The following is a 24,122-nucleotide window of genomic DNA, read 5'->3' on the forward strand; positions in this document are numbered from 1 at the left end:
AGGCCTCCATATCAGGCAACCTCAGGAGTCAAGATTTGGGTCGGAAATTCATTATTTCTATTGCGTGTATTTAATAAAATGTTGGGAGATTTTTCTTTTACAGATTTTACTAGGTTATCTTATGCCTTCTTCCAGCTCAGGACCCAATTTCTTTGAATATACCTACAAAAATCAAAGTGTCTTTTCCAATGAAATGTGCAGCTAGGAAAAGCTGCCCCCTGCCCCTTCCAGCTTTCTGTTTTATTAAAGTTTTTGAAGTCTTTCTCTTTTTGCAGGTTGAAAGTAGAAAATGGTCTTTCTGAAAGATATGGATAGTTATTCTATGCTCTATTAAATACCAGCCTGCTCTGTCCTCTGAAAATTTTGTTTTTTCAATTTTTGGTGCATGCTACACTGGTGGTCCTGTAATAGGGTTGCAGAGTTGGTCTTGTTCTAAAATGCCATATTTTTCCCTGTGTATTGACTTTCATCTAGATATGCAGCTCTAAACAATGTTTGTTTGGGGATTTTGTCATTCTAGTGCACTTGTTCTAGCTAATTTGTGCTTAGCTGGTGGATAGTCAGCAAGTTTCTCTGCTGTTTTGTATCATATTTTTTCTGAAATATTTAAGCTTTATTTTTTTTCACTCATTTTATTGGCTTCATATTTAAATATGAATCCATCTAAGATGACAAGAATTAGAACCATGTTTAAAACTGCTCCAATATTTTTTCCTTTCCCCCTCTACTTCTCCCCTCCACATGCATTCATAACCCTGCTTATTTTAATATCCCTCAGTAAATATTGAATTCCTGAGCGCATGCTCATACTCGTGCTGGTTTAAACTGACTTTGGAGGAGGGACTGCTATACCAGTAGCTTAGAAGCCCCAGCTGTATTTCTCTCCATTGCCTTTATCCATTAAAAGACTGGCAGCTGTTTTCATCGGTGACATTTTTTCTTAAATACTTGAAAATACACTGACCATCTTTGTCTCTGTGAAGAGCAGACAAACCTTACTAGTTTTGTAACAAGATGACACCTGTCCAGAGATGGAAATGGAGGGAACATATTTCTAGGTGTCCCAGGCATCTGGGAATATGCCTAAATGCCACATGAAAGTTATTTTGTAAGAACCACTTACCTAAATGAATGGTCTTAGGTCTTGGTTGCAGCCTTTATTGTTCATGAAACATGCATAACTACATTCAATCAAAATTTGTATAATCTTGATGACAGCTGAATTCTCTTGCTTACTTGACTGCTTTCCTTTTGCAGTGCGTGGACCTAAGCTGCAATGAACTGAGTGAAATCACATTGCCTGAAAACCTGCCTCCAAAACTACAAGAGCTGGACCTGACTGGAAATCCCAGATTAGCCTTGGATCACAAAACCCTCGAGCTGCTGAAGTAGGTTACCTTACAGAGTGGGGAGGGGGCAGAGCGACTCCTGTCACTAGGATGTGTCAAAACCACAATATGCAGAAGCGTAAATCTCTTCAAGGAGTACGGCTTCCTGTTGTCAGTGGATCAGAAAGTAACAGCTTGTATGGGCAGTTGAGAAACTAATACTTCATTAAAGAGGATTACTTTACTCACTTCTGTGCAATTGCTTTCAGCTGTAACTCCTGAAGGGGTCTGGTGGGCTGGTATAACCACTGTTGGGCCAGTTTGATCTCCATTTTACTTCCAACATTAGATTCAACCAAAATATTTGTTTTATTCCACTGTTGAGATCCAGTGTAGCTATTTACTATGTTTTTTTTTTTCCTCACGTTCTTCTGCTTGTGTCTGTCTTTGCTGTTGTGCTCCTTTTTAGCTCTTCACATACCATTTCTTGTTACCTTTCATACCTCTCTGCTTTTGTCCTATAAATATTTTTTTCCATATTTAAGCTGCTCCTGGAGACTGTCATCTCCCACTCTGCTTGCAGCAAAGCTAGTTACCTTGCTTTGGGACCCTCTATTTTTTTCCTGTCTACCTGTTTGTTTCCTGCCCTGGACTTAGCATCCAAAACTGAAATTTGCCAAGTGCCTTGTGCCTCCTTTTGCTGTGTTGGGAAATTGTTGCACTGAAACAGATCAGCTGTGGACAGTGGTGCTGCCTTGAGCTTTGCCTATGTCCTGAAGGGAACTGCACCAGCTCAGAGGTTCCTTCTAAGTCTCTTTGATCCTTAAATATTGAATGATTCCAAGAAGGGTTGATTTACTTTTTACGGGTTGAGCAGTTGCTTCGTATGGTTTCCTTTTAAATGGTTAAGATCAGACACTGGAGTAGTAAACCTCATCTGTTGTGCAAGCAAGGGAGACTTACAGTGTGAGTTTGCTTTTAGCTTGAATCAGAGGATTTTATCAAATTTAAACGGAAATTTGAAAAATGGCGAGTTTTCACAGATAAAGTTAAGAGTCCATGTTCTGCAGCAGACAGTGAAAAAAAGGGGCGTTCCTCTATTTTAAGAGCTGCTTTATTGTATACAGGAAACCTTCCTGAAGAAGCAGTGTGTAATGTTGCTCTGGTTCATGGGGCGGGGGGGGGAAATGTATTACAAAGCTAATTGAATTGTGTCAAAACTTAAAGTGAAAGATCAGCTTTTCTTGTGTATAACCCAGCAGACAAGATGGGTAAGCCAATCTCTTGCCACTTTAGTATTCAGGCATCATGCCCTATAGCAGTATTGTACAAATTTAAGTCCTAAGTAGTAGAAGAGTAATGTGGCCTAGTTATACACCATATTTTCACTTGCATATGCATTGTCTTTAGTTCACAGAAAACTTTTTTCCTCTTGTGTGTGCGTTTTGTTGGGTTTGTTTTTTTAAAAAAATAAATTATTGTTGAGACCTCAGGTCTATTCTCTTCCCTAATATTCATTAGCCGCAGTCAGGTGTTTCAGGCCTCCAGAGGGGCTTTGTAGTGTCTGTACTGGTAGACTACACTGACTTTTATGGTATACTGCTATAATTGACTGTGAGGGAGGAGGTGCTCCTTTCACTTGTTTTTTGTGGCAGGCACAAAAATACTTGTGCACTTGGTACTTTTTATATCTTCCTTCCACATGTGAAAGGCAGCTCTCCATCTGTGCCCTGGCAGGATTCAAGCAGGTAGTAGGTTAATATGTATTCTCAGTGCTGGTGAGAAGAAGAGTCCTGTCATGCATGCTTGCTTTTTTAGTATATATGGAGATCTTAAAGGAGGCTTGCATGCTTAGGAGGATGTTGCCAAGTGATTTATTGGATGTAAGAATTTTCAGTAACAATTAAGGGGGGGGGGGGGGGCAAAAAAAAAAAAGATGCTGTGCTGCTACTCTGATTTTTAGGAAAGAGCATTTAGTTCAATTGTAACAGTCATTTTAAATTAGGGGGAAAATAAACTGTGCTGTTTGGAAGCCTTAGCCCATCTTCCCTGCATAGGATGTGCTGCTGGATATCATTCCTTTCTGGGCAGATGGTCTATTTGTAGTGGGGCCACTGAGGAAGCTGAAAGCAATGCGTTGAGGTAGCTTTTTTCACCACTACTGGGAAGCCTTGAGACAACTCTAGGTCCTTGACCTGCCCAGGAACCAGGGGTCAGTCAACTCGGTTAAAAAAGAAACAAACAGAAAAACCCTTTTGATCCAAGTTCCTCTGCCCTGGAAGATAAGTGCCTTGTGTGAGAAGTCTGTGAAGAAAGTGTGTTTGCTCATGGATGTAGTGGTTTGCAGGTGGAGACAGAATTAAAATCTCTGCTACTTCACAAGAGACCCAGGTTTCCAGTTTGATTTGAGGTCAGATAATTTTTTCTAATGTCCGTGGTGAGATGTTTGCCTCCTGTTTGTCTCACAGAGGGCTGCAAAACCAAGGGCTTAAAACACCAGTGGTTCTAACGTTATTTATGTAATTTGTTTGCTTTAATCTGCCCTCACTGGTGTACATCCTGACTGTCAGTGTAAAAAGAAATCAAACTGGATGTGACAGTACTTTGGGTTATTTGAGGAATGCTGTGCAATGCTGAAGAGACTTTTCTGTGTGTTCAGGTCAGGTGTGGGTTTGGATAGAGAAAAATGAATGCTCAGAGTGAACAGTTAGACCTTTCTGCTTGTGTCCTTTTATGATTCATTTGGTTCATGAAAGGTTCGGGTGCCTTTGAAGTGTCTGCAGCGTGTGGGGAGCTCGCTTTCCCTGCTTTTGGAAGAGAGCAGTAGGGAGCAGGGAGGAGGTCATCGCTCCCCAGCAAAGCAGGGCTGTGAAGAGAAGAGTATAAACAGAGAGGGCTGGGCCCTTTTTAAGTCTTTACTACGCTGCGTGAGATATTTGAAATTCAGGCTAAAGGCTATGTTGGTAGTAAATTGGAGGGTAGAGGATCAAGGGCCTAAGTAAAAATGGGATTGTACAATTGGGGAAGGCAGAAGGGCTGTGCTCACTGTCAGGACCACAGGCTGGCTCTCGCAGGTTGGTGCAGGACGAGGATGGAGCAGATTTCTGTCTGTGGGCATTTTCATGGAAGGCTGTTACTACACGTTGCTGTTTCTAAAGATTTTTTTTTTCCTTTTTTTCTTCATTTAGGGGATGGTGTGGGTCATACAGGAGGCTTCATTTGAGTACAATGAAAAGAGCCCAGAGACTTGTTAAAATGTATGGGAGAGATGTATAAGTTAAATCCGTCCTCTGTTCTGGCTTTCATCAAGCTAGTGACAAATTTGCCTTGTATTCCTACTGGACCAGGTTTGAAACAAATAGCTCAGGGGTGAGAGCAGGGAAAGAAAAGCCAGCTAAGCAAAACAGTGCAGCTGACACCCTCATAGAGGCTCAGTTATTTACTACTTTTTTGTTCTTTTTATACAGACACATAAAAGTAACCACTTCGGATGTCGTGCTTCACTTTCTTGTATTAAATGTATTACTGAGAACTGGGAGGGGAAAAAAGGTGTTATCTCCGCATTTTAAGCTGGCTCATGTCAGCACTTCAATCCATCGCATCTTTCCTCTTTCCATTCTCCTTGCAGCAATATCCGTTGCTTCAAGATCGACCAGCCCTCGGCCGGTGATGCTTCAGGAGCGCCAGCGGTGTGGAGTCACGGTTACACAGAAGCATCGGGCGTTAAGAACAAGTACGACCTGGCATGGTTTTTATTATACGAGCATCCTAGAATGGAGCACCTCTATGCTGATTCAAAGAAATCCTTTTTTCAGTGGAAGTTTTGGGGGCAGTTTGGGCCTCACAAAGGCAGGGGCCATGCCATGACTCTCTGTTTGTATACTGGGCCCCTGCCTGGCTCTCCACTTTGCTCTTTGTTAGGGAAGTTGCTAAGATACAAGTGTAACCAACACATTTTGTCTGTGCAAGACTCCGGTACTTGCAAAAGATCTGAGTGTTTAAAAGCATTTTCCTCTTTGCAAAGCTTCTTTATCTTCAACCAAAGGATGTTTACCAAGCAAATCAGAGATACTAAAGGAAGAGGCAGAATGGCCAAAACTCTGAATATTCATAGTGTGCGGAGCTCCCGTGACTAAGGCAGCACTTGACAAATAATGTACCAAGAGTCTGCTAGTCTCTGTGTTGCTGGCAATGTGATGAATCTTTTCTTTGTTCCTTAAATACCTTTTTAGAAATCTTCTGCTACCTAGGTTTCCATAGCAAGTGCCAGCAAGCCTTTACTTACTGTTAACTGATTTAACGCACAACTTGGTCATCAGCATGTTAAATCACAAGGATGGCTTTCAGAGGGGCAAGTGTGGTTTCAACTGATGTTGTTTCAGGAATACTTTTTCCCCTATTTCTACAAATAAGGGACTTGTTCACATGCTGAAAAGGAGGAAGAATCCTTAGGGCTTGGTTTGAACTTTCCAGTATAGTTCTCTCCACATCTTAGCACTATTGGTGGGCCTGACTCTTCTCCACAGCTCAGAAAGCAGTCCTGAAATGCTTGTGAACAGAGGTGGTTAAAACTAGCTCTCGGAGCAGGCTGCATCTTTCTGGTCAGAATGACAAGATGAGAAACTAGTAGTGGGTAACAACCTTGTTCTCCTGCTTTGTTTTTTCACTAGGCTGTGTGTGGCAGCACTTTCAGCGAATAACTTCTGCGACAACCGGGAGGCACTTTATGGTGTTTTTGATGGTGACCGCAATGTGGAAGTGCCGTATCTGCTGCAGTGCACAATGAGCGACATCTTGGCAGAAGAGCTGCAGAAAACAAAAAATGAGGAGGAATACATGATCAACACTTTCATCGTTATGCAGAGGTGAGTCTTGGATCTGAAGCCTTTTTTACCTTGTGCATGCTCACCGGGTAGTTTGTTTGCTTTCAGGTCAGGCGCCTGCTCTTTTCTTGTTCAAAAAAATGCAAGGGGGGGAAAAAGCCTTGGTATCTGGCTATGGTGTTTTATTGCTTATTTTGTGAATATTGCCCTCTGTTCCTTTCAGGTGTGGGGAGAAAAACCCCAAAACCTCCCCACCCAAGCAAAAAAAAACCTGCAAAGTTACTAAATGCTCATGACTAAGCAGTGGGTGGAGGTTTACTCTTTTCTGGTATCTTCTTTAAGGCTTCTTTAAGTCTTACGATTCACAGTTGGCTGTAAACAAGTCAGTGGTATGAATCTCTTTATCATCTTTTGAACTTCCTTACTACTACTGGCTGAAAAGCCTGGGCTCATCCTTTCTGTTTCTCTGTACCAGTTCAGGTTATTTAAGGCTACAGATATTTAAAACATGTAGTCTGACTCCTCAGAAATGTCTATCTTCTGTCACCCTTTGGTTTTAGAATATTATTTGAGCAGGATCCATCCAAAGAGATTGTGATATGATAGCTGTGAGTGTAGTAGTAGCTCTGTGTCGTGGTTTGGAAACCTGCGTGCGTGCTGTTCTTGACAGAAGAAGAAATTGTGCCTGGGGAGACATTGAGCAAAGGAGGAGTACGAAGGGAATTGAACAAAGGAGAACGAAGAGGTCAGGGAAACAAAGGAGAAAGCAAATAAGCAGCTTAGAGACTTAGGAAATGGATCAAGTTAAAAGTAGCATTGCTTATCGTTCAATTGCTGCACATTTGGAAAGTAAAAATACTGAAGCTCTGGTATCAGGAAAGGTATGGAAGCAGTAGGGTGGTAATGAACCTTACAAACTCAAGACAGAAAATGCTTCCTTCCCATAATTGCTTATAACAGTGCCTCAGACTGGTAGCTGAGAAGGTGGTTGCCGTATACTTAAAATATTCAAAAATAATAGCAAATTTGAGTATCAGAAGTACTTAAGTGGTTTTGTTTACTACTAATGCAATTTCACGGGAGTGTGGCATTCCTACAAAAAGCTGCCTTTTTTTTTTTTTTTTCTTCTGGTCTCACGTCAAAGTAAGCTAACCACTTCTTTGGAGAACCAGAAGTAGTATTCATTCCAGTTACATCCATTCATTGAGGATTATTACATATGATATGCAACACTCCTGAAGTGTATTTTTAAAAAATAAAATAAAAAAGCACATTGAAGCTTGGTTACAAATTTAGTTGTGCATTCTCTCCCCAGGGTTTTGAATCAAAAGTTCTTGCCAGCTATACCTAGCCTTAATATAAATTTTAGTAACCTCTGGAATTAGCTTTCTAATTACTGTAATTCCTAATTACTATAGGAGAAGGCCCCGATAAACAAGATACTGGGAAGGATGGATGGTTTGTCACAGCCTAGTATTGAAATGCTTTTGTATTCTAATGACAGGATTCTGAAAACTTCAGTTTTATCCATAGATTTTTTTTTTTTTTTCACTATGAACCCTGCTAAAACAGCAGGTTTAAATATTTCTACGAACCTATTTAACAGGTTAGTAACTGACAGGATAAATGAAAAGTGTGCCTTCTTACAGTGGAGTTAACAGCCACTGTGCTTTCTTGGTCATCATTTGATACTTTAAGAGCATTGTTCTGAAGACATCACAAAACAGTGAACCTCTACCTTCTGGTTTTGCTCCAAAATAAGAGTTTTTACAGTTAGAATGATTATTTTTATAATAAAATCTGTAGCTTCAGAAGCCAAAAAAACCAGCTGGATAATATGAACCCCCTTTTTAAGCTTTACCTGTACTCATTTAATAGTCCTCAGTACTTTTCTAACCCTCTCTGTTTCCTTTGATCTGACCTTTAAACCAAACATCTTTAAGATATAGAGGAAGAGAGACAACTGTGCAACTCTTAAAAGTGCAAAGATTTTTTGTTGTTGTTCTAAAATTGAGCAGATTCGTGTATCTGCATATGTGTAAATAACACACTGCCCGAGAGTTGCACGTGATTTCTCTGCAGTGCTGCCGTAGTGTCACAGTCTTCAGTGGAGACTTTTGTTTCTGTCCCAGTGATCCAATAGAGTCAATGCCCTGAGTGCTTGTGGTTGCAGAACAGCGGCTGTTTCTCCATAGTACCCGTAACACTTGTTTTCCAATTAAAGAACAATCATTGTTTTGTTTAAATTCCAGGAAACTTGGAACAGCTGGACAAAAACTTGGAGGCTCTGCTGTCCTTTGCCATATAAAACATGATCCCATGGACCCTGGTGGATGCTTCACGCTAACCTCAGCAAACGTGGGGAAGTGCCAAACCGTTCTCTGCCGGAATGGGAAACCTCTGCCTTTGTCCAGGTGTTACGTGATGAGTTGTGAAGAAGAGCTGAAGAGGATTAAGCAGCATAAGGCCATTATCACAGAGGTTAGAGAACAGTTAGGGACTGTTGCAACTTGCAGCTTCCTTGGAGAGTATTTGCACAGCAATGCATGAAATTACACGTTGATATTAGTAACCTCTAAGAGGTGGTGTTAATGGTATGGGTTCCAGAATTGCACTTTTCCTTTCAAGGTGATTCATATCATGCAATCAGGTTATCGTGCAATCAAGTTGCTTTTCCATCCCATAGCCATGCTGGATTTTGGTTAGCTTCAGAGAGTGAGCAACTGTGAGCATGTTGCGTTGAAACAGGAAAGCGGACCCCCTCCTCCTAATGGGGAGAGGAATTGCTGTGTTGGAGCTGTCATGAAGAGCCTTTTACATCAAAAAGGATGAGAGGGCAGAGCACTTGGAGTGATGCCATCCTTCCCTTAGGAGACTCCTTGCTCCTGGCAGGCTGACTTTGCTGTCTGAGCTCCTACGTTCCCAGAGCTGCCCTTTGACAGGCAGGTCTTGAAGAGAGCACTTGCCCAAAAGGAAAACCCATCCTGTGCTCCGCTGAACCATGAGAGAGGAGAAAACTATTTGTTCCCTTCTTACAAGCTTGAAGCCACCGCTGTCAGTTTTGCTTTGCCTTGTGTGACACACGCATAGGAACAGATAAATATTGAATCCTCATAATGGTGGAGGAAGGGGCAGAAAACTCACTGCTGTGTGCCCTTGAGCAGGGTGTGTGTAGGGGTGTGTATGTGTGGAATAAGTCATGTGCCTATTGATCTTGCCAGGGAAAGGTGGTGACTGGGATCTCAAACGTGACAAGTTGGAAGGGAGTCACTCCAACATAGTGTGCATCACCGAGGCACGTTCGTTGTGTTGTTCCAGAGAGGAAAAGGGACATTTCTGCGCTGAATCTTAAGATGACTCACTGATTTCATGCACGCTGATGGCTTATCACTGCTGTCAGCCTTCTAATGGGGAAGTTAACAAGCCAACAAGGGTTTTTTTTCTTCTGAGTGGTTTTAAAGGGGAAGCTTTTTTTAGACTCAGTTCACTTTTTCTGTGGTTATCTGCTTTATAATAACCACTGCAGTCATCAGCTGGACCAAACGAGTGTAAATCCTCACCTCTGTTCTTCTTGAACATGCAATTAGCAGGGTGCAGCTCTCCCCAGCAGGCTGACAGATAGCCAGGCTTGCTGTTTCACACACTTGCTCTGCTTATTCTGGCAGCTTGGATTTTAACCAGGACAGGATCCTAGGATTTGGACATGCATGGGATTTACTTCTCAAATACGTCCACTTTTACTGATGTTTTCCCTTCAGATACTACTTCTCCTCCCCTTGGAAATGTCATATCTAAGTGGAAATGTAGTAAGTAATTGGGGCATGTAAAACATTTCACTACAACTCAGCTGACTGAGAAATGCAGACTTGCTCTCTACTGCATTTGACTTGCATGCTTCATTTAAAGTCTGTCTTTTTTTTTTTTTAAATGAACTTTGGTTTCTGAAGTGATGAGCCAAGATGAAACCTACGATTGTTACAGCTGCAAGAGAAGAGTCATAACTGAATGACCTGCCCCTATATCAAATGGAGCTGTGTGTGGCTTTGTGCTGTATAAAGCCAGATATCGTGGGTGGAGGAGGGATAAGTCTGACTCACTGGTAAAACATTAGTCCAGTTGGCTCTCACAGCTGCAGGAGCAGAATAGATGGCTCTGTCTTGCAGACTTCTGCTTTGTTGGTCTGTGCATAGGTGATGCTGACAACAAATCAGTAGGGTGTAGGAGGTGTAGCGCAGGATTGCAAACCAGCCATTGCTGTGCTCTAATCCCAGCTCTGTCGCCTCCTTGCAAGTCACTTTGCTTTTCCGTCTTCTTGTCTGTAAATGGCAGAGTTGGGGGTACTGCAAAAACAGCCATCAGTAAAACGCAAGGAGATGCAGGTGCTGTGTATCCTCGTCTGCTTTGTTTCCAATTCCCTGTCCTTTCTAATTTCAGGATGGCAAAGTGAATGGCGTGACGGATTCAACAAGAATCTTGGGGTACACCTTCCTTCACCCAAGTGTTGTGCCGCGTCCTCACGTCCAGTCCATCACCTTAACTCCGCAAGATGAGTTCTTCATTCTGGGGAGCAAGGGGCTGTGGGACAGCCTCTCGATGGATGAAGCAGTGGAGGCAGTCAGAAACGTGCCTGATGCGCTGGCAGCTGCGAAGAAGCTTTGCACTTTGGCCCAGAGTTACGGCTGCAGCGACAGCATCAGCGCTGTCGTGGTTCAGCTCAATGTGACGGAGGACAGCTTCTGCTGCTGTGAACTTAATGGGGTCCCACCCCCCAGCCCAGGCATTTTCCCCCAGTCTGTCAACGTGGTCATCAAGGACAGGCCAACAGATGCGCTTGGGATGCCGTCTTCGAGCAGCGGCATGGCTTCAGAGATCAGCAGCGAGATCTCCACCTCCGAAATGAGCAGTGAGGTGGGGTCCACGGCCTCCGACGAGCCTCCGCAGGTAGCCATGAACGAGAACAGCCCAGCCTACCCAGGGGAGCAGCGCTGCATGCTGCACCCCGTCTGCCTGTCCAATTCTTTCCAACGACAACTCTCCAGCGCCACCTTCTCCAGCGCCTTCTCCGACAACGGCCTTGACAGCGACGATGAGGAGCCGATTGAGGGGGTGTTCACCAACGGCAGCCGCGTGGAAGTGGAGGTGGACATCCACTGCAGCCGAGCGAAGGAGAAGCAGCTGCTCCAAGTGCCGGTGGAAGCCAGCGATGAAGGTATCGTCATCAGTGCCAATGAAGACGAGCCTGGCCTTCCCAGGAAGGCCGAATATTCTGCCACGGGCACGATAGGGCGCCGGCGGGGCAACGGTTCGGTGGCGCCACAAGAGAGGAGCCATAACTTAATTGAAGTTGCGACAGATGCGCCGCTCAGAAAAACAGGGGGCTACTTTGCTGCTCCAGCACAACCTGATCCCGATGACCAGTTCATCATCCCACCAGAGCTTGAAGAAGAAGTCAAGGAGATAATGAAGCAGCACCAGGAACAACAACAGCAGCAGCAGCAGCGGCAGTATCCGATGGACCACCTGGCAGACTATTACGATACACCGCTATGACCCACTCTATTTACTGCTCAGAAATAAACTAACAAACAAGGAGACTTGAGTGCAGGACCCAGTGGGCTTGCATTACAGCAGGGGTTTTCCTTATCCTTTTCCTTTATATACTTCCTTTTCCTTATCTTGCCACTACAGATAACTGCAGCTTTTCAGTTTGTTAGGTTTAATATTCATTGACTTTCTTCTAGAGACGCTTGACCGGTAAAGTTTAAAATAGTTAACCTTCCCTTAACATATCAAGTGTAAAAACAAAAAACAAAAAAATAATAAAAAAATAATAAAAAGGTTTAATATATTGCTGAGAAACAGATGATGATGTAATATTTTTTAAAATGGCTTGTTTTGTTTGAAAAGCAGGGCAGTAGCCAGTGCTAAATGATTTAAGTAATATTGTAATACTGTTATTTCTTTGAGAGAAAAGGCTTTTTTTGGTCTTGAAAATGATAGACATTTGTAGAATATGGAGACTAACTCCTAGGAGTTGCTTTACTCTTTCAGGTGACTTAAGTCACTGAGATTCACTAATTTTCTCTGAGAGAACAGTTGATTGGGAAATTCCTGTAAATAGCTCAGTGTTGTATAGTGATGCTTACATGTTTTGTAGCCTTGGCATTAAGGACACAACCTGAAAAATTGACCTTTTTTTCTTAAGCGACTCTTTGGGCCATGGTCATTGAGCTTAACGGACTGAGTGGCTGTGTACAAGTTAGCTATAGCCGAGATGGTGTAGACCATTTAAAGAAACCCACTTTTTCCTCTGGTCTCTTTCTTTCCTTACTTTTACAGACACATTTTGTTTGTGTTCCTTACTGCTGCCACAACCAGCATGATTGTATAGAGCTCATTTGCTGTAGAACATTTACATACCAAGAGTTATATTAAAGCTGAATGCACAAATGAACATGTCATAATTTTTGTTATAATAAATACGAAATTTACACCTGATGTCTGCTTTTATGTCTGAATAGCTGAACAGCAGCTTTCAAACATTAGCTTGCTGTCGTTCATCAGCGTGCTGCTCAGTTTAAACCAAGAAGCGTTGAAACTTTTTCGGCTCGATCACATTTTTGCACTAACTGCAGAAGCTCACATGTACTTTCAGAATTTAAAGGCCATGCAAAATGGCCTTTAAGAGATAAGAAACAACTCTCTGAGGAATCGACCTGTTTCTTTTTTTCTTTCTCAGTACTAATTCAGCAGTATTGATTTGCCCTTTGCCACAGTATTGACAATGCCAGAAGACTGAAGAGGAGCGGTGCTCTGGCTCTGTGCCACTGGGACCGAGTAACTGAAGATAGAAATGATGAAGGGATAATGCAGGCTAAGAAAAGGGAGAAAGAAAACATTGGATACGGAGAGAAGAGGGGAAAATATAAAGAGAAAGTGGAAAAGTGAACTCAAAGCTACCTACGTAAGCTCAGATTTGCTTGAATGTGTTGAATGAACATGAGTTCAATGGCAGTTTAGCTTTGATAACAAAGGGGCATTTTTTTGTGATTCCTGTGGGAAAGGAGCGACACCTTTTTTCAATATTGCCTCCAACCAACTGCTCCATTTTACTTGTCACTCTTTAAATAAAGCTGAATTAGTGTGTGATCATGACAGTGTCTTGCTCCTGCTTGACATTTGGTCTGTATTTTGGGAGAGGACTGTGCTAACAGGCTGTTGTCCTTATTCTGTTCTAGGGTGAAATAGCCAAATTAGGACAGGATTGCTGTTAACAAGAGATTTGTAGTTTCTTTTCCTTAAATAATAACAGTAACAGCAGAGGAGCAAACATGAAAATACCTGGTTTGGTAAATGTTTATAGCACTGTCTACTATAGAGCTAGAAGATTGTACTTTATTGTAATTTGAGCTTCAAAATACCTCTTTTTTAAAGAAAACTCATTAAATAATGTATTTAAACAAAAAAAAGTTTATGGGTTATTGGCTAGTAACTCTTAGGTGTTCTTTGGTAAACAGTTTGTATATTTCAAATTTTGTTGAATGATTCATTTTCCTTGATGTCCTTGGAAAATGTTATCTTTTTTTTCTTCTGTTCAAATGTTGCTTGAGGCTGAAGGTGATAACTAGCAAGGACACTACCATGGCTTATGCAAGTGAACGCAAGTTTAGGGTTTCCTGAGCAAGCTGGAAAATTCTCTGTACCTTAAAAAAAAAAAAAAGGTGATTCTCTTCTGCGTAGCACCCACTGCTAATGGAGGAGTAATCTTGCTGCTGCTGTCTGTGGTCTCTGTTCGTGACAAGGTGCCTCTGGTATGCTGTACATGTGGTACTCCAGAGAGAGGAGCAGGGGTGGAAGGGGAACCATTTCATGTGAGCTAAACTTTGGCCCAGTGCTGAGAATTGACAATCCCTGCTGTGCCCTTTTCTCGTGTGAATAGGAGTATATGCATGCAGGCTTCATAAAGACTTTCCCTTCCCTTTATCGGAAGGGCAGACTCCAAGAACTTGCCAGCCCCTGTGGCATTAGCATCTTACAGGCAACAATGCGGTTTCTCTCCTTTATGCCCTTGCCTTGAAGCATAGATGGTCAAAACTGACAGCCCACCAAAGCCTGCCACTTTCAGCATGGTACCTTCTGTAAAGTTAACAACGGCATTCTGGAGTTGGGGCTTCTGTAGCATCCAAGTGATAGGATTTTGGCTGAGGAGCTGTACCTTTGGATTTCTGGTCTGCCTGAAGATGACATTTCTGGCAGTAGCCTGTCTTAACAAGTCCTAACGAGAAGGATTGAAGCATTCATAGGGGTGACTTCATGCCTCTGTTGGGCTTTCCATAACGTGCTCAACTAGATCAGTAGGTTGGATGGCTGGAAGCATCTTTGGAAAGTTTAGCATTTATTTTTAAATAAGGGCAAAGGGTATTTTATTCTGGCTTTAAACTGGGACTTGGAGAACAAGGTACAGTTTTTACAACTCATGACTTTTGTGGACATCGCTGTCCTCTTTAACAAAAGGGGGTTCGTATGTTCTTTTCTCGTGAGGACTGAAGCTGGAGTCATTGATTTCATCTAGGTGCATTACTATCATACGTGATTATGATTATGTGCACGGTATATTTTACACAATTTTGACCTACTGGGCACTATCTGACTTGAGCAGAGAAGAGGATTTGTTTGCAGAACTTGACAACTGTAGCAGGGGCAAAGGTTGGGTGCTACAAAGGAAGTCTTTCAACTGGGGAAGATGTAGAGCCGTATTGGCTTTACAATCAAACCTTTCGTATCCTTTGAAACTTGCTGATAGCCGTATCTGAGACAAGCAGAAACACATGAACAGGAGGAGGTAGATGGCTGGTGGCAGAAAAATTAACACATTTACATTATTGCCTGGAAGATAACTTTAAATAGGAAGCTGTGATGGTATTGAGAAGTAACTGAGTTGCTTATGTGCTTGTATACATGAGCCTTTTTTTGTGGCATAAAAGCTTTTTTTCTTGCTTTCTGCCATAGTGCTCTAACATAATGCGTTTTGTTGTGCATGAATAACCTGTTGGCGTTCTGCTTGCACATTCAGCATGTGGCACCACCATCTTCTAGTTAGTAACCAGTGCCATGGTGGCATTGCCTTCCTCTGACTTACTGCTCTTGGAGTGCGCCAGCTATATGTCCATGTAGGTTGTCTCCCTCACTACTAGAGAATGCGCTGCTACTGCAGTGCCCCGAATGTTACCCTTTAAGTAGTCTCTTTGTAGTGATCTCAGCTTGATCACTAGCCATCATGCTTACAACTCATACGCGTAATTTTCTAGCAAACTGTACGTGTTTATTTTTTTAAGTATAACTTTGCTATTTTGGAAGCATATTCACGTGGGGGTGGCTGTTAATGAAGTGTCACACACACCTTTGGAGGTAATTTCTGCATCTCTGCCCTCGCCACGGATGATGTCTTTTGGGTTCAACCTTGCAGGTCTGGGCTTGCAAATGTTCACTTGAGTGGTTTGGTTGGGAGAACCTAGTGAACAGTTTACCGATCTGGGGTGCAGAAGGGCTTGAATGGATTCAAGCAGAGCAGTAGGATTCAAAGGAGTAAACAGAACAGTAACTTTAGCCTGGTCAGTCTGATTTCCTTGGACACTGCCTGCTGTCGATGAAGAGATGAGCTTTTCTAAGAGGAGAAGGCACTCAAGTCTTCAGCTGAGCAGTTCTCAGCAGTGCTGTAGGGTCAGGTCCCTCAGAGCTTTGGCTGCAGGGGGAGCTGCGTGGCCATAAGTTGGTAAAAATATCTTTTGGGCTCAGCTGGAACCAGGACATCTTGTTGTCTGTTAAATGACTCTACGTTTACTTTTTTCTGTTAACCTGCTTTAGTGTCCTGCTTTGTTAATTCAATTGACTTGCTTCAGGGCCAACTTATTGCACTATTGTTGGATTAATTGATTTGTTTCTTACTGATTTAATTGTTACCTGCATGCTTGCACTGCTTGCAGTGAGGATTTCATGGAGTGCTGCATGAACCAATCTGCGCCTGTTAGCTGCTTGCATTTTGGTGAGGGGTACGCTGTGTCCTACGCTGATGGTGTAAGCGTTCAAATGCCCTACATCACAAGACGGCTGCTTCTATGGCAAGGTGAAAGTTAAAATTTATCTGCTGCCTGAGAACAAGTAAAGCCCTTCGCAGCCATTTTCAATCAAAAGGTGGGGGTGGAAAAACCCTGAATATTTCATAGATAACAGCAGCCCCAGGGCAGAATTAGTACACCATTTATCTAGGGCATCAATGGGGGAAAAAGTTCCTTGTTTGCTCCAAGTCCCTGGTTTAAATGATTGGTCCCTACTTTTCCCCAGACTTTTTTATTTATATTTCCATTCCTGTTGAGTTCAACAGCTCATCCTTTAGATCATCCTTTCCCAGGCTGACAAGTTGGGATTCACCTGTGGTTGACTTGGATACCTCGTCCTACCTTTTATCTCCCGCAATGAGCTAAGCTTGCCCTCTAGGTTATGACGGAGGCAGGATCTGAACGGGGCAGACGCTATCTCATCTTTTTCCATATTTTCTTAATATTGTAAGCGGAAGGGAGACAATCTGTAAGAGCTCGTCATGAGCATGACGGCACTGTGGTGGTGAGGAAGCTGTCATGTAATAACTGCAATGTGACAAGGACCTGGGACAGGCAGGGCTGGTCTGCTCCCCGGCAGTGAGACCCAGGAGTAGATGAGCCCCTGAGGCTTTCTGCTGTAGGAGAACCAGAGCGCCTGGTTTCCAACCGGGGAGCTTGGCTTCCTGCACCTCAGGCTGGGGGGAGAGGATGAAGTCGTCAGTACCAAGGTTGGGAGGTAGTGCCTGCGGGTGGAGGAGGTTTAGCTGGCTCTTGCTGCCCTGTCCCCCATTACGGTCTCAATTCCAGTGTCCTGTTGCTTGTCACAGCCCCTGGCGCCTGTTTCATGTTTTCTTCTGAGCTCGTTCTTCTGTGTCACTTGTCAAAACTTAAGGAAACAACCAAAAAAGGATCTTTTACCAGTGGTTCTGTGGAATTGCCTTTGGAGGCCTGTGTTTAGGGTATGTAGGTGACTTAGGGGTCCCAGGGGCCAGCAGTGGCTAGGGATGGGGCTGTGGAGGCCTTCAGGAGCCCCCAGTGCCAGCTGGGTTGCAGCCCTGCTATGGGAGCCTGGGCACCAGACACGATGCTCCGAGTACAGCAGGCTCTTCTCCCCCCTGACAGATTAAGCACAGCTGCACCAAGAGAAATACATGTATTCTAACAGTAAAGTTGTCAGTATTGACTCACAGAACAGATGGAATTGTTTTGCTAATTAAATGTATGCTGTTGAATGCTTTAAAGAAAATTGGGACGCAGAACTATGAAGGAAGGCTCGTGTAGCAGAAGTATGCGACTCGGCGACTTGCGAATAAGATGCTTTTTCACTGTAATCCTTCCTAAGGAGAGAGGTGCCAGCATTTTGTTAAAATAAATAAATAAATAAAAAACCTCTTGCAGTAGGTGCACTTGCAGTTAGTACTTATCTTGGTCCTGAAAAACAGAATATAGAATTGTAGAATATATAGTGACATATTGTGCACAGAATAGTGCATAGAATATATAGTGAAGTACTCTGCTCAAATGTATTTAAAATCGGGTGGCAAGGGAGAGCAAAAACTGTTGTGTCTCTTCAAAGTGGCCAAAGCTGTCCAAAGCAGCAAAGCTCCCCGAAAGCAAGTTTTGTGAGCCCCATTGACAAGTCACCTGTGGTGGTAGGGTCATTTAACAAGGGGTAAAGAGATTATCCCATTCTCTCACTTCTGTTGGGCAAAATTTGACCACAGGGCTATTCAGAGTCAACTCAGGTACTACCAAAGTCTTTCCTTGGCATTCTTGGAGGGCCTTGAAATGACCGATTAGATGAGAACATGGGAAAATGTGTCCACAGTCCATCCTGCCCCTGGCCTCTCTTCAGGATGGGGACGTGTGGGGAGGGGATCCGTAGCAAGTGATCTTCCCCTCTCCTAGTGATCTGTGGCTTGCACTTGTTTGAACCAGAAGCAATCTCCTTGTGAAGAAGATGAGAAATGGCTGTCAGGCCTCCTGTTTTTTTCTGATTAGGAACTGAGCCTTTGTATTTGGGGTAGAAAAAGGCATAGTGCTGCTGTCTCTGTTAATTGGAAACTGCAAGGGCTCCCCCTCGTGTTACCGCAGGACAGGACCAGAATTGCTGCATCTTCATCCTTGGAGGGTGCCAGTGAAACGAGTGCATCTTGCACCCGTGGGTACACCATCGTGTGAAATCACGCAGGAACACCAGTGGTCCGGAGAAGCGTTCCTTCAGCTGAACAAGTGGCAGCAAGGCAGCAACACTGACATTAGCAGGTAGCTGCTTCGTATGGGACAAGGACTCTAGTGCACGCTGAACGCTCCCGAGTCTTAGAAGCGATTGCTGCAAGTCTAAACCAGGATGCGAGAGCTGGGGAAGCTAGACCTGCTGCTGTTCAGGACAGCATCTGCAATGCTGCCAGGTGAGAAGATGGTCTTAGCGAGCTCTCAAGTAGTCTTAGCAAATGGGCAATGAGATCTTGATGAGAGCGTGCCTTATTTATTTGGACGAATAAATTGCCTAATCTTCACCATCAGAGCTGATCCGCAACAGTCTAAAAATCTGAATCTCCTTTAAGTCGCTCAGGGACATAGGGCCATCTCATTGGAGAGTTATTTTTGCAATCTGAAGGAAGGAAAACACCCTTTTTACTGTTTGTGCCCCCCTATGGTGACTAGGAATGGTAGCTAACCTTCACTTAGAAAGTCTTAAACTCATTAATTTTCTGCCACCGGCTCTTTCAGTGTCCTCTGGCTTCCATCGTTCTGTGCTGAGAATCCTGCCCTAAAATACTCAGTATTTGGAAGTCACTGTGGTGGGTCCTTCACGCTTGCAGATACGGGCTGCTGTGGTGTGGGCGAGAAGTGGTGTGGGTGTGCAGATGATAGTACAAAGCTATGCTTAAATCTATAAATCCGGGTACGGTGGGAAGCCTATGAGTAATGTATATGCAATGCACATAGTGTCTCCACAGCTGATGAAATTACCAATTTTCACTAAACAGCTGGGCAAATTCAAGCCTCCTTTTTTCTTCCTGCACTTACTTTATCCATATTTTGGAAGTCATATCCATTATCTTGGAAGTCAGTACGGGATAGCAAAAATTCAAGGTTTTCATATACCTATAAATGCCTAAACACCATTATACAGTTTCTCTTGTAGTATTGAAAGTAATATATCCAAACCATAACTGAGAGTTCTAAAGCCTGTTTAAAACGTATGGTCCTTACCTGTGTGCATCTGTCTCACGAGCCTTTCTACATCCTTCTGAAAAATGAATTACCTGTAAAATGCATGCATGCGTTTCCCTCACTTGAGCTCTTCAACACGGCCTGAGAGTTTTGGGAAGTCCAGTGGCAGGTGCAGGTCTGTGTGCGAATGGCATCGCTGGAAATCAATAGACCATTTGTAGTAATGAAGGGCATCCTGTGACTTGCATGTTTTGCACTGTCACACGCCAAAACCAATTACATCAAATGCCCTGACAAGCCGTGGACCTTGCAAGGAGTCTCATGTTTTATTTATGATGGGTGATGGTGAGCATCTGTGACACTTTTTATGCTGTGCTGGCATTAAGCTGCTGCAATACCCCGAGCGCCACCTTTTCTTGAAGATGGATGTTGTGGAAGAGATGAGTAACGGTGAATGTCACAGCTGTCATAAACAACGCGGTCATAGTCCCCTTCAATAACTTACCTAAGTCTTGAAACAGAAAAGGAGACACGCAAGTTCTGCAAATGTAGTTGAGAGATCGGAGTTACCGAAGGTCTGTTGTGTGTCTATAGTTTAACTTGCGGTGAGTGTAAGTTGTGCTGGAAAATTACCAGAAGAGTAACTTTAATGAAGATAAATCTGCACTGGGAATAAAATACATGGATTATGAAAGAACAATTTCCATTCGGACTGTTCTTTGGTACTCTAATCCCTGTATGTATTCCCATCACTTTAAAGCAGTTTCTCTTGTAAACTGAGATCCCAGCTTTTCTTAACACTAAGCCTTGAATTCAGTTTCTGCTGTTGCACAACCAGTTTGTGTCCCTAGCTGTTTCTCCACGTCAGGTACACTCACATTCTTCTGAAGAACTAATGGAAAAAGCTTAAACAGCCATAAAATTTAATATATTCTAGGAATGTTTTCTTAAACTCATTAAGAAAATAGGAAAGCCTGTTGTTTGTGCTTACCTGAAAATTTCCTTTCTGCAGATGGGTACAAAGGTCCTCCTCCTTACAGCTGGTCAGCAGCAGGAGGGCAATGCCCTAACGCATGCAGATCTTCCAGCAGCTCTGGATTTACAGTTCCAAGTACCTGAATTATTTGGTAAATGTGAAGGTTTTGTTAAGCCTATTTGGAGCAGTAAATATCCTCTCTCCTCTCGCGCCTCACCCCCCACAATTTTGCTTTTTACATTGAAACAAGACATCTGCGTCTTTGGATGCTGGTTTGCTCTGTTCTGGACAAGATCTCCCCCAGACTGAACTACTCTTATGAACTATTGTGTGAGTAAAGGAGACATTCAGGAAAATGGGTGCTCAAAGGTATGCAGTCCACCACAATGAAAATTTCACAGCAGTTTACTCGGTGGGATGCAGAATCGAGGGGGGGGGGGGGGGGGCATGTCCTTTTTTTTAAATATAGTCATCCTAAATATCTTCTGCCCTTTGTTTCCGCCTCAGAATTAGAGCATGGAGAGACATTTTGTCAAAGAGAGATTGTTTTTCTCCAAGGCTCTTCTGTGGGGAGGGGGTCCCTTTGTGGATAGTTAATGGCTGCTGAGCTCAGCTGGAGGTTTTGCTCGCAGACTGACTAAAGCTGTTTGCTCCCGCATTGAAGGAGACAGGTACAAATCGATGGTTTAAATCCAAAGGGGCTGTCTGAGAGGCTCGCAGGTAACTCTGAGGCGAGCTACTCGACTCACCCCAGCACCTTGCACCAGTGACCCATCATCTGCAGTGGGGCTTTTCTCCTGTCAGGCAGCTCCAGTTCACCCTGCAACCTGCACCTACTCCTTAGCATCTCCAGGGAATGGGATGGTGGCCATTTTATTCCTCTTTCTGAAGGTTCAGAATAAGTTTGGCGTGCCAGAGGGCTTCCTCCTGCACCAGTTGTGGGGCTCCCAAGGCTTTTAGGTTGAGAGAGGCCATACTGTCTGCCCGCAAGACAACCTCTCAGGGAAGCACAGGTTTGACCTTTGCTATCGCAGTTTCCCTCACAGCAGGTGATAAGCTGACGGTGGTCACAGTGGGCAAGCTGGGTGCACCCTGAGGCTCCCTCTCAACAAAGAGGGACTAGGGGTGACGACTGCGTGCAGTCCTTTGGTTGCAGGTGAAACTGGGCGGTATGGGGCTGCTTCAAAGCAGCAAAGAGAAATGGTTGAGTTTATCTTCAGTGCTGACCCTGAAGGTTGCACGCAGGCGGTGCACACATGCATGCGTGGGGTGGGCAGCAGGGAAAGGCTAAAAGAAATTATAGGGCTGACAGGAGCCATTTGCCCTGCCTTTGTTTACTGGTCCAAATGCGGATTATTGTCCCGTGCTAACTGGCAGCCACCACGCAGAGGTAACGGTGGGGCACAGCCATCTGCAGCAGAAGGTGGGAAGGCTAATCTGCCCTGGAGGGTAGGACCACCTGCAGTGGCAGCTGGGGATGACAGCCTGTGGCAGCCTTAGTCATATGTGCGTGCCGGAAAATCTCTGCTCTTGTGTTGCACCTTCCCAGCTCGCACAGTAAAGATTTTCAAGTTGGCTACAGGATAGCAAGCATGGTCTTCTTACAGTGGGGAAGCGGGGTTGTTTGGACTGCTCTGATGGTATATGGCTTGCCCTTCCCCCCAGGGGGAAGGAAAGCTGCTTCTTCCCTGCCCTCGTCCTCTGAGGAGTATTTCTGGGATGTTTCCCTCTCCTCTCCTACACTTCCCTCCATGAAGGTGAGTGGAGGAAACAGCACTGGTGTTTATTTCCTCTTTGCAATTATTTCCTAGTGATCTTTCTTCATGGTGGCAGGGAAGGAAACAAATTCAAGGCACAAAGCTTTCAAGAAGCTGGCAATCACCGGGTTTTGGCTTTCTTTGTGGTCCCTCTGCTTGCGGTGCTTCAGGACCTCAGCAAGTTTGTGGACGACACCAAGCGGAGTGGTGCGGTTGGTATGCTTGAGGGAAGGGATGTCATCCGGAGGGACCTGTCAGGGTCTCAAGGCTTGAGGAGTGGGCCAATGTGAACCTCACGAAGTTCTAACAAGGCCAAGTGCAACGTTCTGCACCTGGGTTCGAGCAACCACCAGTATCAGTACAGACCGGGTGATGAATGGTTTGAGAGCAGCCCTGTGGAGAAGGTCTTGGGGATACTGGTGGGTGAAAAACTGGACATGAGTTGGCAATGTGCACTCACAGCCCAGGCGGCCAACCGTATCCTGGGCTGCATCAAAAGAAGCGTGGCCAGCAGGTGGAGGGAGGTGATTGATTGTGCCCCTCTGCTCTGCTCTGGTGAGACCCCACCTGGAGCACTGCATCCAGCTCTGGAGCCCTCGGCACAGGAAAGACACGGACCTGTTGGAGCAGGTCCAGAGGAGGGCCACAAAAATGATCCGAGGAGTGGAACACCTCTCCTATGAGGACAGGCTGAGAGAGTTGCTGGTGTTCAGCCTGGAGAAGACAAGGCTCTGCAGAGACCTTATTGTGGCCTTTCAATATATAAAGAGGGCTGATGAGAAATATGGAGAGAGACTTTTTACCAGAGCCTGTAGTGACAGCATAAAGGGTAACGGTTTTAAACTAAAATAAGGTAGATTTAGATTAGATATAAGGAATAAACTTGAGGCTGTGGAGGTTAGAAACACAAGGGGATGGTGAGTGCAGGGAGGCAGCTGGGTGAGGAGCTGAGAGAACGTGATGGGGGCCGACCGGATGCTCGGGGCAGTGAGCGGGTCCCAGGAGTCTCCAACCGAGCACCTGTAACTAGCAGCTACTTTTTGACTCTCCCCATAAAATGCATAAAATTTGCTCCTGTTAACAGGAAAGGGACCCAAAATGGATTGACTGTGAGGAACCCAAGTGTCCAAGGGAGGAACACGACAGCAATAGTCCATAGGGAAACTCTGTGCACCTTTTTCTGAAGACTGAATTACCTTGCAACAAACCTTTACCACACACACAAGGAAAAAAGAGAGAGAATCGATGCTCCCAGAGGACTGTTGCTATTGCACAGTGATGGCAGGGAAGCATTCAAAAATGAATGGGGCAGAGTAGGAAGCCCTGAGATTAAAATTCATATTGCACACGTATTTAAGGACTGAATTAAGATTTATACATTCTTATCTGCAGCCTTTTCTAATCTTTTGAATGTGTCACTTCAAGGTGCTGCTTTTTTTGTTTGTATAAGTTAATAACAGTGTGTCATCATGCAACTAAGCCTGCATTCGAAATGTGCAAGATGTAGAGGTAGCACAGGAACAAGCGTGCAGGCAGAAATGCCTAACATGTGGTTAGCTGCGGCTTTAGCTGCATGCCAGGCATCCCTGTAACAGACTTTCCAGCCGATTACAGCATACCAGTGAAGGTCTGGGTTTGGGCAAAGAGCTACAAATTGAAGTCTTGATTTCATGACTCTATCACTACTGTGAGTCACGGCAAGTTTGGAAAACCTCTTCACTCCTGTCTCTTCATAAGCATAATAATGCTATGAAGCTTGTTGATGTTCCAAGTGTTAAGAGATGTTTAAGGTATTATATAATAAGATAAATACTTACTGTAAAGGCTCATGTAATCACTTCTAATCAGAACCATAACATTGTCTTGTTTGGCTTATATTACCTCAAACATAATCCTTGGAGATCTGTGTGTGTGTGTATATATAGGTGAAGTATACAATAAATAAGCTCTACTATGGTTCA

The 24,122-nt window shown here is 44.0% G+C and overlaps 1 protein-coding gene across 1 annotated transcript in view; it reads left to right on the forward strand.

The window, feature by feature from the left end:
• Window positions 1-13,327, forward strand: part of PHLPP1 (PH domain and leucine rich repeat protein phosphatase 1) — a 145,948-nt gene extending 132,621 nt beyond the window's left edge. Inside the window, exons 13-17 of the mRNA XM_072853161.1 lie at window positions 1,258-1,388; window positions 4,957-5,061; window positions 5,999-6,193; window positions 8,404-8,632; window positions 10,586-13,327. Of these exons, the coding sequence (XP_072709262.1) occupies window positions 1,258-1,388; window positions 4,957-5,061; window positions 5,999-6,193; window positions 8,404-8,632; window positions 10,586-11,701 (1,776 nt within the window). The 3' untranslated portion in view covers window positions 11,702-13,327. The remainder of the gene's footprint in view (window positions 1-1,257; window positions 1,389-4,956; window positions 5,062-5,998; window positions 6,194-8,403; window positions 8,633-10,585) is intronic.
• The last annotated feature ends 10,795 nt before the right edge of the window (window positions 13,328-24,122 follow it).

This window comes from Ciconia boyciana, chromosome 2 (assembly GCF_034638445.1).
Source record: "Ciconia boyciana chromosome 2, ASM3463844v1, whole genome shotgun sequence".
NCBI lineage: Eukaryota > Metazoa > Chordata > Aves > Ciconiiformes > Ciconiidae > Ciconia > Ciconia boyciana.